We start from the raw sequence: 13,760 nt of genomic DNA, 5'->3' as shown, positions 1-13,760 counted from the left end.
GGGCCTGTTTCAGTGCTGTATCTCTAAATCAAAATAAATCAAATCAAATGTTTATATTCAGAGGGACATGTGTGTCCTGTACATGAATCTCAAAGTTGACATAGGTACAGGAAGCAATTAGGAAGGCAAATGGTATGTTAGCTTTTGTTACAAAGTATTTGCAGTAGAAGAGTAAAGAAGTCTTACTACAATTATTCAGGGCATTGTTGATGTACTGTGTGTAGTTTTGGACCTACCTAAGGAAGGACATACTTGCCTGAGAGGGAGTGCAACAAAGGTTTACTAGACTGGTTCCTGGGATAGAGAGATTGAGTGGGCTGGGCCTATATTCCCTGCAGTTTAGAAAAATGGAAGGTGATCTCATTGAAACAAATACATTTCTTAAAGGGCTTCACCGGTAGATGCTGAGAAAATGTCTCCCTTAGCTGGGAATCTAGAACACAGGTTCACAGTCTCAGAATAAGGGGTCAGCCATTTAGGACTGAAATGAGAAACTTCTTCACTCAGGGTTGTGAATCTTTGGAATGCTCTACCCTAGAGAACTGGATGCTCAGTCATTGAGTCTATTCAAGACGGAGGTTGTTGGATGTTTTTGGTACTAAGGGAATTAAGGGGTGTGGAGATAGTACGGGAATGTGGAATTCAGATAGAAGATCAGCCATGATCTTTTGAATGGAAGGGAAGTCTCGAAGGGCCAGATGGCCTACTCCAGCTCCTCTTTCTTATGCTCTTACAACTGAGAAAGATTGAGTCTCAGCCAGGAACTATGAATTTGAGGCTGCTGAACCATCACAAGGAAGGCAAATTCACGCAACCACCAACGCAGCACGAGCAAAGAACTGGCTGCAGCCACCAAGAAGAGAAATCCAGGTCAGGCAAGGAGCTGCCACAGTAAATGCAGGAAAGCTACCATATTGCAGAGTGATGCAGAGGCCTTTCCATGCATGCACAGAAAGAGAACAGCAAGACTAAGGTTAACTAGGGAAAATGTATTTGCACCCAAGGCCAGTTTAAAACATGCATGCTCTGGGAAAAGAGCAAAGACAAGACACCAAACTTGGAGGTGTAGCAGCCAGTGAGGATGATACGAATCAACTGTAACAAGACATAGGTGAGCAGAATGGGCAGACAAGTGGCATATGGAATGTAGTACAGAGAAATGTGAGGTGAAGTATTTCGGGATAGGGAGAAGCAACATAATCTAAATGGTACAGTTCTAAAGAGTGTACAGCGACAGTGGGACCTGGGGGGTTCATGTGCATAGATCTTTAAAGGTGGAAGGATGTATTGAGAAAGTAGTTAGCAAAGCATATGGTATCTTGGGCTTCATAAATAGAGGTATTGAGTACGAAAGCAGGGAAGTTATGTTGAACCTTTATAAAGTTCTAGTTAGGCCATAATTAGAGTGTTGCATCCAGTTCTGGTCACCATACTTTAGAAAGGATGTGAGGGTCCTTGAAAGGGTGCAGTGGAGAGTTACCAGAATAGTTCCAGGTATGAAGGATTTTAGCTACGAGGTTAGGTTGGAGAAGCTGGGGTTGTTCTCCTTGGAGCAAAGGAGATTGAGGGGAGTGTTGATAGTGGTGTACAAGAATCTGACAGGTTTGGATAGGGTAGACAAAAAAAAGCTGTTCCCATTAGCTGATGTACAAGGACTAGGGGACACAGATTTAAGGTTTTGGGCAAGAGATGCAGGGGAGATGTGAGGAAGAACTTTTTTTATGCAATGAGTGGTAATGACCTGGCACTCATTGTCTACAAGGGTGGTGGAAGCGGGGATGATGAATGATGTCATGAAGGTGATTTCATTATTAATTTTTTTTGAGGACTGGTGTTTAAAAGATTGTGAAAATTGGTTCATTTGAAAGACTGAGGAGATGCCTGAATTTGTTTTTTCTTTAAAAGGTTACTGGAAGGACACTTTTGATTTAAAAAGAACACTTACTGGAAGAGACAATGCAGTGCTAAAATCAACATAATGAAGCTTGCTGGCTATTGGTGTTTACTGAGATGTCACATGTCTAGGTTTATGGTTGTCAGAAGTTTTGGCTTTTTGATTTGGCTTGGACTGTTTGAAAGTTCAGTTGATGTGTAGCCTGCTAAGAGAGAAGCTACCCAACCCATCTTTTTTCCCCTGTTTTGGAAAATCTTCTGAGAATCCAGTGTGATAGCTGAAACCACTGATGCAGTAATTCTCCCAAAAAACCTGCAAGACTACTCCTCAATGTCTCCTGAACAGAACTGCTCCAGAGAGATCCTAGTGACAGCTGTCTACGTGTACCCAGACACCAGACCAAAGGCCATCTGGAACATTCCCTATCTTATCCCTTTTCTTCAAGAATTGACAATAACTTGGCCAAAGTATTTTTAAAAAGTTGATCTGTGCAGAGCCAGTTTTTTCATTTTTCTTTTTTTTCCTTGAACCGGTGTATGTGTGTGTTAGGTTATTTTAGAAGGGTATATGTTTATACTTTTCTATTTCAAACTGTGTGTTAATAAGTGGGATTCCCACAGGTGCAAGGGGTCATAGATTGCACCCATGTGGCCATTAAGGCTCTTGCCAGGCGACCAGCTGCATATGTAAACCGTAAGGGTTTCCACTCAATCAACGTACAGTTAGTATGTAATCACCGGAAATACTTAATGCAAATCTGTGCCCGCATTCCAGTCAGCTGCCATGACGCCTTCAGCCTGCGCCAGTCCCAGCTGGCACCGCTGTTCACTGGACTGGCTCAGATGGAGGGGTGGCTTCTTGGAGACAAGGGCTACCCCTTGTAGACATGGCTCCTGACACCAGTGAGAGACCACCACTGTGACCTTGGTCACAGACCTGAAAGTTAACTCTGCTTCTCTCTCCACAGATGCTGCCAGATATGCTGCCTATTTCCAGCACTTTCTGCTTTTCTGCCAAATTGCCAGCATCCACAATATTCTATGCTGAGGTAAGTATTTGCAGTTACTTCTGTCAAAGATTCACCAGTGGTTATTCTTGCTCCCAGTATGTGTGTCTCTGGTATTAGGAAGCATGGGCTGAATTCTATTTCTCCAAGCTTTAGCAGATTCTTTGGTTTGATAGCTATTAAATAATCCTTAATCCTAAACTTTGACTTCCACAATATAATCTAACGTACATATTTGGCAGCTGTCAGAAAGTAGGTGCTGCGGTGTTTTAAATAGCGCCCCAGCACCTGCTCCTCAGCTGAGCCAATGCCGATCATGGCGCCGAATGTCCCACGCCCCTGCCACGTAATTTGGTGGGGGGTGGTGGTGGCGGCACGTCCGTCAATGCTAATGAGCGGCCGCACTGAATATCACGGCGGCTCCGCAACAGGCAGTCCCCATCTTCAAAGCAGCTGCTCATAAAATTCAGCACATGGAGTCGTAACAGTACAGAAGGAGGCTATTTGTCCCATTGAGTCCATGCTGGCTCTCTAGAGCAATCCAATCAGTCCCATTCATGGCTCAATCCCTGTAGCCCTGTAAGTTTATTGCCCTCAAGTGCCTATCCCATTTCCTTTTGTATTCATTGTTATGACCGAGGTTGGAGGAATGCACTATCTTTCTCTAGTTCCAGTGCTCCACTGGTCACAACATATATTTAAATGTTTTACCCAGTTACCAATACAGCCAATTATATAATTTATCTATATTAGTTTCAGAATGAAAAAAAAATCTGCCAACCAGGTTTCTTTAAACAACAAAATTATTGATTTATTATAAAACAAGACTTATTCAACAACTGTTAAATACTGACTAGTTATGATCAAATTTAGTAAACTGAACAATAAATCTGTGTATCAACGTGTGCAGTATAATAGATATATGAATATAGTATTTGCATCTTCATTGTAGTAACACGTTAGATATTTTCATTTCAAAGCTGTGTAACCATTGCAAATATCTGTTTTGAAGCCTATTTATGAAGAAGCATATATGGTAGCAGAAGCAGTGAAGTTTATTATTGTATCTTCCTGTAGTTTTAAAAATATATATTGACTTTTATAGGAGAGGATTTGTGCTAAACTGAACAAAGTTCAACAGACATTCAATTTAAAGAAAGACTCATGCAGAGAAACTAATTAAACAGAGATACTATACAAGTCAATACCATTTTACAAAATATCAAAAGAGCAAAATAGGTCTTCGTGTAATGAAGATGATATTCAATCTTGTGGGAGATGCTGCATTTGATGTACTTCCCTAAATATTTTGTTACTGTAGAACTTTAGGATTTTTTGCTATATAGTTTAACTGCATAAACACATAAATGGTATAAGCAAAGTCACATTCTTCTAAGGACAAGACATGATCTTGTTGAAGGTACAATTGTTACTGTTCTCTAATTCACTCATGATCCAAGCAATCAAGGTGTGCACTATGTGAATGACTACAGTAATTTCAGATCTGAGAATATGTCCTCTGAGTCAATACAGGCCTGTTGACATTTGCAAGATGTGATCCACATCATCTTCCACACGATAATTTCTCCATCAGTACAGTTAAATTCTACTTTCACAGTTTTTTCTTTGTTCGGAACACAGCAACGGGAATCTGAGCATGTACCACAGAACGTTGGCCTATAATTTCTTCTACTTGTGCAGCCAGAGAGAGCAAATTTTTCAGGCTTGGTATGCTGGAATGTCTGTAGACACGTCTTGCCTTTCTAAAAGGAAAAAATGAAAAATGTAAAGCTTATTTGTGTGTTCGTTAATGAAAAAATAGTTTAGCCAGTTGTTACGAACAAGGTGGGAAGAATGCGCTATTCATTTTAGTTCCACTTCTCCTCAGGTCACAACATATATTTAAATTTTTTCCCACTTCCCAATACGGTCAATCATACACTCTATTTTTATCCCAGAATAAAACACAGCAACCAGGTTTCTTAACCAGTAATGTAGCAAAGCATTAACACAGATTGAAATATAAAAGTTCCCCTTTTGCCTTAGCCACACACACACACACACACACACACACACACACACACACACACACACACACACACACACACACACACACACACACACACACACACACACACACACACACACACGTTAACCGAAAAAATAAAGAGATTCCAGTACAAAAAAATGAAAAAAGAATACGTTGGTCAAAATACTTGCTAATTCTTGAAGAAAATAGAGAAGATATGAAAAGATGTTAGATGTCCTTTTTGGTTTGGCGCCCCAAATACATATAGACGGCTGTCAATGGGATCTTCCTAGAACAGTTCTTGTCAGGCGACGTTGAAGTTCAGCTTGGGCAGGATTTCCAGGAAAAATGCAGTAACAGGGGTTTCAGGCAGTTTCTTACACTTGCTTCTCAGCTTCTCAAGAGGTGGAAAACTGGCAGGCTTTTTCAAAGAGCTGGAACAGACTGAGCTGGGTGTTGCTCCCTTGGCAAGTCTTTCAAACCATTGTCCATATCCCAACTCACTGCCCAAAGCAAAACAAAAACCAATGTCACAAGAATCAAGTCTCCTGACTCCTATAAATCTTGACCTATCACTTATTTGTAAACATCTTTCCCCAAGTCAAAAAAAACCCCAGATGGGTAATTTATCTGAAAACAGGTGCCTTCCAGTACCTGTTTACAATCCAGACCTCTCAGTGCCCCTTGAAAAAAAAACGGACTCTTTTTCAGTTTTAAAAACAGATCATCAAAATTTACAAAAAAAATGGAAGCACTCATAACACAGTGAAGGATAGAAGACTCTAGTTATGCTATTTTACAAAATTACTCAAAATCAGACTTCCTTGCGTGTAATTTAGTTCCTTGCTCTAGTTTTACCATCCACACTTGCAGTATTGCCAATTTTGAAAGGGCAGCTGAAGGCAAGAAACTATTATGAAGAGGATTTTCTAATGTTTTGACAAGAATAGTCATCTAAACCTAGACCCCAAACATTCCACTCCTTGGCGTAGAATTCTGATGATGTTGAATTGGAGACACCAGATTTTGGAGAATTACTCAGTCTTTTCTTCTGCTCACTAGCCAATGTCCTGAATGCAGTTTAGAAATATGTATCATATTTAAGGATTTTAAAAAATCTTTTATTTTCTTCATTTATGGAAATTATTTGGGAATGAGCTGTGTTTAAATGTTTTTTTTTGAATAATGAATTTACAAAGGGTTTAAGAAAACTACAGCAGAAGACAATGAAGATGCATTAAAGCCAGATGAACCAGTTTGTGGAATGTCACAGCATACAGTCAACTTCAAACTGACACAATGTGAGACAATTATCTCATCCCCGGACCTTTAGCCAGGATGGCCCCCATTTGTTTTGAGAATAACAGGGATGTTCTCCTTAAACTGCAACCCAAAGAGATGGTAGAGGTAGCTGGTTTTATTGACCAGCCTATTGGTGCATCACTAGGGAAGAAACGAGGTGAGATTTGATTACATCTGTTATTTTGTATGGTCAGGTGCTGTCTCTAAATTAAAGCAACTTAATTATTTATATTTGGCACAGTATTCCAAAGATGTTTCAATTCCCACATTGAACAGAATGAAAAAGTGTATGGAAGGACACATGTAAAAAGAATGAACTTTTGTGCTGCATCATTCTATGGGATCTTTTTAAATATCTTATCTGAAGGTCAATACTTCTAACAATGCATCACTGAATTGTCAGCCCAAATTATGTGCTCTCGTCTCTGGAATGGAGCTTGACCTTCTAACTCGGAAGGTGGGAGGGTGGGGGGCGGGGGCGGGGGGGGGAAGCACTGCCAGTGAGCCGAGGCTGAAATCTTATCCAAATCAAATCACAAAGAGGTTCTATTGTTACATCCCTAGTATAAGTAGCTATTGGGTAGTGTGGGCACAATGGTGAGCATCAGGTGCTCGGGCAATTTACTGGAGTGAATATCAGCACTGTACTCTAAAGAATATCTAAGGCAGACTTGAAACTTGTAATAACTCATGGCAGCCATCTGGAATACAGATTTATACTGCTGATGGAGGCTATTCAAAATATGAAACAGCATATATGAATAGCAACAGTGACATTTAAAAGGTGCTCAAATCAAAAGAAATCGATCTTGAGTTAGCAGCGCTTTCAGCCAAAGAAAAACCAAAGGAGACAGAAGGCTGGATATTACCAGCCCTTTGGAGAAGGGCTGGGAGGTGGGAAGGGGGGTAAAATGGCAATGGAAGGCCTCGAGAGGGGAGCCTGACATATTCCTGGTGCCACAGCACATTACCAGTGGCGGGAACGTCAGCTGCGCTGCCGCCCACCAGGCAGGCAATTAAGTGTCCAATTAAGGGCCACCTCATGCCCCGTCAGCATTTTACCGCCACTGGGAAGGGCTGCTGTTGCATGGGGAGACCACCAGGTAAACACTGGCGGCCTCCCGTCGGGTTCCTAGGGGGCAGGGAGACCTTCCATTAAGGCCACTCCATGGCCTTCGGAGGGGCTTCCAGGCGGCAATGGCCACTCCCGCGCCTTTTTTAAAATTCTTTCTTGGGATGTGAGCATTGCTGGTAAGGCCAGCATTTGTTGCCCGTCCCTAATTGCCTTTGAGAAGATAGTGGTGAGCCACCTTCTTTAAGCGCTGTAGTCCATCTGGTGTAGGTGCACTCAGTGCCGTTAGGAAGGGAGTTCCAGGTTTTTGACCCAGCAACAGTAATGGAACGGAGATATAGTTCCAAGTCAAGATGGTGTGTCTTGGAGAGGAACATGCAGGTGGTGTTGTTCCCATGCGTCTGCTGCCCTTGTCCTAGGTGGTAGATGTCGTGGATTTGGAAGGTGCTGTTGAAGGAGGCTTGGCGAGTTTCTGCAGTGCTTCTTGTATATTGTACACACTGCTGCAACCATGCATTGGTGGTGGAGGGAGTGAATGTTTAAGGTGGTGGACTGCTTTGTTCTGGATGGTGTTGCGCTTCTTGAGTGTTGTTGGAGCTGCACTGATCCAGGCAAGTGGCAAGTGTTCCATCACACTCCTGACTTGTGCCTTGTAGATGGTGGACAGGCATTGGGGAGTCAGGAGGTGAGTTACTCGCTACAGAATTCCCAGCCTCTGACTTGCTCTTGCAACTATGGTATTTATATGGCTGGTCCAGTTAAGCTTTGGTCAATGGTAACCCCCTAGGATGTTGATGTTGACAGCGCCACCAATGAAAGGTTGCACACCCACGCCACCACCACCCCTCCCCCTCCCACCGCCAGTGCCGATCGCTGGGGCCTGCCTGCCACAGTGATTAAAACAACTTACTCTCTCTTCGAGGATTCCTCTGCATGGAGGTGCCCTGTCCTTCGTTCTGCAGCCTCAGCAGTGGCCACTTCTAATGGTGGCGCTACTGAGGCTACAGTTCTGCTTGCCCTCTGATTGGGCTGGCAGTTCTGGGCTGCAGTCCTCAATTGGCTAGCGGTTCTGTTGGCAGCCTCTTAATTAGCTGTTGCCAGTAAAATTCTGCCCAGTATCCTGCTGCCCTGCACTTTCAGTCCCGGCGGCAGGACCACTCACCTTCACAAAAAATTCAGCCGAGAGATTCAGCTAAGAGTGAGAGTTTCAATTTTAGCTTGAGTAATGTAGAAAGGCAAAACAGCAATGCAAATAGGAAGAACAAGAAAAATGCAACCTGCAGGGAGAGGGTATAATGCAAACCTGACGCGAATGTGTAACAGAAAGTGCCAACTTAAGGTTGACCAGAGGGGGAAAGAGCATTGCCATAATCTTGAAGAGGCAGAGAGAAACACTCATCTAGTTGCCTCATGCCACCCAACAAATGAACCACTCAGTTAACCAGCAACTCATCCCACCTGAAGCAAGATCAGAGATCTGAATATAGTGGAATCAGCGCCTGGAACTTCAGCAGGGATTCTCTCAATTATCCACTGTAACATTGACAGAAATTGGGAGAAATGGCTTAAGTAGCCATTTATGGGGAAGAACTTCTGTGGAAATTATACCCCAGGTTTTCTTAAATGGGGTGGATTAGCACACAAGGCGCACCACTACTTGATTCTTGTTATGCATTCTAGGAAGCCATGTAAGCTTGGAATGTATGCGACAGTCAGTAATGTGATGACCACCATCTCCTTTCTCAAGTGGGTGTTGAAAATCCCATCACTATTTGAAGAATAGCAGGGCGAGGGGATGTGGAGTAAGTTCTCCTAGTGTCCTTATCTTTGCTCAGTCATAGTAAATGGGCTGCAAGTAAAGGGGTTGCGAGACATTGTTTTCATGATAGTTATGGATGCCAGGTGAAGGAATACCATAATATAAAGTGCAATGTTGCTTGCATTAAGGGACTGCAGGCTGGAATATTTTGGCTATGCAGGTATCATCCAAGCCATTCAATGTTTTAATAGGGAATGATGTAGATAACAAGAGGGTGATAAACAAGAAGCTCAGGGTAGAGGAGATAGAATACAGTTCAGATTTGACCTCAGTGGTTCAGCATAAACATGAGCAGCTCGCTGAACGAGTTTAGGGTTCTATGGCTTCCTGGACCTAAAGAAAATCAATACTAAGTTGATTTCAGGTGGAGTGCCTGCTGGGTTGCTGTGTAGTTGCAGTTTGCTGAGAAAGTCACTCTGCTCAGAGTGCTGGAATGGACAATCCCCTAATAATTACAGCTATTTTGTTGTATTCTTTAGACTTCTTACTCCAGTTATTTTTGATTTCTCTGTTTCAGAATCCTCCTGTAGGTGAGTCCTAGGTCCTTGTGTCTTTGACAATGTGTATACCTGTCCTGATATCTTAATAAAGTAGTGCATCTTGGGTATCCTTTCCTGAACTTCCTCAACCGTTCTATGCCTCAGGAATCATCCATTTTCAAAAATTGTAGAATAATTACAGTCAACTTTGTTTTGACTTTAATTACAAAACAAATTTATTAACTGTGTCTATCCTGAGGCACAGTGTGGCTTTTGAGCAGAGAGATCCACCATGACATGCTGTTCTCCCTTCGCCAGCTACAGGAGAAATGCCGTGAACAACAGATGCCCCTCTACGTTGCTTTCATTGATCTCACCAAAGCCTTTGACTTCGTCGGCAGACGTGGTCTCTTCAGACTACTAGAAAAGATCGGATGTCCACCAAAGCTGCTAAGTATCATCACCTCATTCCATGACGATATGAAAGGCACAATTCAGCATAGCGGTGCCTCATCAGACCCCTTTCCTATCCTGAGTGGCGTGAAACAGGGCTGTGTTCTCGCACCTACACTGTTTGGGATCTTCTTCTCCCTGCTGCTCTCACATGTGTTCGAGTCTTCAGAAGAAGGAATTTTCCTCCACACAAGATCAGGTGGCAGGTTGTTCAACTTTGCCCGTCTAAGAGTGAAGACCAAAGTACGGAAAGTCCTCATCAGGGAACTCCTCTTTGCTGATGATGCTGCATTAACATCTCACACTGAAGAGTGTCTGCAGAGACTCACCAACAGGATTGCAGCTGCCTGCAACGAATTTGGCCTAACCATCAGCCTCAAGAAAACGAACATCATGGGACAGGACATCAGAAATGCTCCATCCATCAATATCAGTGACCACGCTCTGGAAGTGGTTCAAGAGTTCACCTACCTAGGCTCAACTATAACCAGTAACCTGTCTCTCGTTGCAGAAATCAACAAGCGCATGGGAAAGGCTTCCACTGCTATGTCCAGACTGGCCAAGAGAGTGTGGGAAAATGGCGCACTGACACAGAACACAAAAGTCCAAGTGTATCAAGCCTGTGTCCTCAGTACCTTGCTCTACGGCAGCGAGGCCTGGACAGCGTATGTCAGCCAAGAGCGACGCCTCAATTCATTCCATCTTCGCTGCCTCTGGAGAATCCTTGGCATCAGGTGGCAGGACCGTATCTCTAACTCAGAAGTCCTCGAGGTGGCCAACATCCTCAGCATATACACACTACTGAGCCAGTGGCGCTTGAGATGGCTTGGCCATGTGAGCCGCATGGAAGATGGCAGGATCCCCAGGACACATTGTACAGCGAGCTCGTCATTGGTATCAGACCCACGGGCCATCCATGTCTCCGCTTTAAAGACGTCTGCAAATGCGACATGAAGTCCTCTGACATTGATCACAAGTCGTGGGAGTCAGTTGCCAGCGATCGCCAGAGCTGGCAGGCAGCCATAAAGGCTGGGCTAAAGTGTGGCGAGTTGAAGAGACTTAGCAGTTGGCAGGAAAATAGACAGAAGCGCAAGGGGAGAGCCAACTGTGTAACAACCCCAACAACCAGTTTTATCTGTAGCACCTGTGGAAGAGTCTGTCACTCTAGAATTGACCTTTATAGCCACTCCAGGCGCTGCTTCACAAACCACTGACCGCCTCCAGACGCTTACCCATTGTCTCTCAAGACAAGGAGGCCAAAGAAGAAGAAGAAGAATAGCAATGAAAAAACTTTTTTACAGTAGTCGTTAAACTTTCCAATTCCTCATAGGGTAGGAAATAATAAATTGTTTGTAGCTCTGTGCCAAAACTATAAAGTATGTAAGAGCTAATGATTCTGTTTTTCTTTCACCAACTTCAGGAGTTATTAGATTAGATTAGAGATACAGCACTGAAACAGGCCCTTCGGCCCACCGAGTCTGTGCCGAACATCAACCACCCATTTATACTAATCCTACACTAATCCCATATTCCCAACAAACATCCCCACCTGTCCCTATATTTCCCTACCACCTACCTATACTGGTGACAATTTATAATGGCCAATTTACCTATCAACCTGCAAGTCTTTTGGCTTGTGGGAGGAAACCGGAGCACCCGGAGAAAACCCACGCAGACACAGGGAGAACTTGCAAACTCCACACAGGCAGTACCCGGAATCGAACCTGGGTCCCTGGAGCTGTGAGGCTGCGGTGCTAACCACTGCGCCACTGTGCCGCCCTTATGTTGATCCAAAGGAGAAAGATTGAGTGCCTTATTGAGTTAAAGATGTAATTGCCAGAAAACAAAACTCCCCACAGGGAGAAAAAAGAGCTGCACTTTGAAACAATTGAACTCCTTGGGATTGATTATCTTTAGTTTCTTCATACCTCTGGGACCATTGATAGGCCAGCAATGGACCCTACAACTGCCTAAAGGGGGAAAGCTGAGCAGAATTCCCAGGGTAACCGGGAACGTTCCAGAATTGCCCCCAAACCATTTCTGAGATGTGGGGTTGTGTGAGGAAGAAGAGCCTGCCTGTGTGGATAGGATTTCAACTGAGCTTCCAGGTTCTTTCACACATTTTGCACCCACCCCGTTTCTAAAAAATGCCCAATTTCTGCCCTCACTCAATCATCAATTTCAGGCCTATTATGTTTACCCTATTAACCCCATCTCTGACTACCAAATTGCCCAATGATATGTTCTTTACTGTGGTGCATCAATATATACCTCCATAGAATCAAACTAACTTTTTATCTCTCTCTTCCCACCCCCCCCCACCCCCTACCATCTCCCCCTCCCCAAAAAATAGTTGCTGATGTGGCTGGTAGATTCTGTTCATTGTGATTTACCTTCAAAGTTTTCAATAATCTTGTGTTGCAAGGTCGAATAAAGCACAGTCTACTTTCTCTCCCAAGTTCACATTTGCTGTTGTCATTTGTCACTCTGACTGAAATTCCTATGTCACAGGATTTTGAACATGAGCTCCATGGAGTTGTTTGAAGCATGCATTTCTTCCGCCATATTACTGGTCTTGCCTTATAAACTAGTAATATGAACAAACATAGGACTGAGACATGCCAATGCAGAAATTAATTTATCTTCAGATTCAAGTTTAAGGCCCATGGTATTAAAAGTGCAGTAATGGCATAGAAAGAGAGAGGGCTGAAGGATAGAAAGCAGTGAAGGATTACATGGATATTTCTCAGATTAGCAAGATGTAGCTGGTATTGCGCCTTTAGGATCTGCATATTTATAAAAGATTTAGGCATGAATATAGAGGAATTACTATCAAAAATTGCTGTTAACAGCAAATTACAGTGCATACAAACAGTGAGGAAGAAAAAGAAAAGATTACAGAATATAGTGAGACTAGGGTACAGGCAGATAGGTAGCAACTGCAGTGAAATAGTTTGGAAAATAAAGAATGGATACATATTAATCAATAGAATTTTCAATGGTTTTCAGGGACAGAAATCTAGGGGTGCAGATATAAAGATCTTTAAAAGCAAGATTGCTGAATAACTGAAAAAGGGTTAATGAGTTTTATATAAAAGAGAATTGAATACAAGAGTCATTTCGGTACAGCAGCAAGGCCAAAAATATTGCTAATATTTTCACATCATTTGGAAGTGTAAAAGCTTTGTGACACACAATGATCACATGGATGTAACCCAACCAACCAGTTATCAGAACCAGTGGGATAGCCCAGCATGCCATTTGCATAGCTTACAAAGTGTAATATGGAAATGTTTATACTGCCTCATACATACATATCTTTGCTTCTCTCAATTCTAAATAGAATAATATTACAGGTTTGTCAAGTTATAACGATGCTGTCCTTCTTATTTTTACTACATATATTACTACATACGAAACAGAACAGAAATTTGAACTATTGAAGTTTACAGCAGAGAAGGAAATCATTTGACCCAACATGTTTGGCCTTGCTGCTGTAGTGAATCATTAAAAAAAAATCAAAACTCCTTCCTGGACAGGGTAAATTCTCTTGATTATGTCATCCACATAATATTTAAACAAAGTTATTCAAAGAAAATAAATGTTGGTGTTCTAAACCCAGATTTCCAAAACCTCCGTTGCCTTACATAAATAAATGTAAGTTAAAAAAATAAGCAATCTGTGGTGTCACTGTTTAAAATTTATT

General features: G+C 42.6%; 1 protein-coding gene across 1 annotated transcript in view; it reads right to left on the bottom strand.

The window, feature by feature from the left end:
* Nucleotides 1–3,797: 3,797 nt before the first annotated feature.
* Nucleotides 3,798–13,760, bottom strand: part of ccn6 (cellular communication network factor 6) — a 30,467-nt gene continuing 20,504 nt past the window's right edge. The window contains exons 5-6 of the mRNA XM_068028573.1: nt 12,448–12,641; nt 3,798–4,663 (exon numbers count right to left, since the gene is read on the bottom strand). Of these exons, the coding sequence (XP_067884674.1) occupies nt 4,388–4,663; nt 12,448–12,641 (470 nt within the window). The 3' untranslated portion in view covers nt 3,798–4,387. The remainder of the gene's footprint in view (nt 4,664–12,447; nt 12,642–13,760) is intronic.

Source organism: Heterodontus francisci, chromosome 3 (genome assembly GCF_036365525.1).
Source record: "Heterodontus francisci isolate sHetFra1 chromosome 3, sHetFra1.hap1, whole genome shotgun sequence".
Classification (NCBI taxonomy): domain Eukaryota; kingdom Metazoa; phylum Chordata; class Chondrichthyes; order Heterodontiformes; family Heterodontidae; genus Heterodontus; species Heterodontus francisci.
This window is presented reverse-complemented; position numbering and strand designations above follow the sequence as displayed.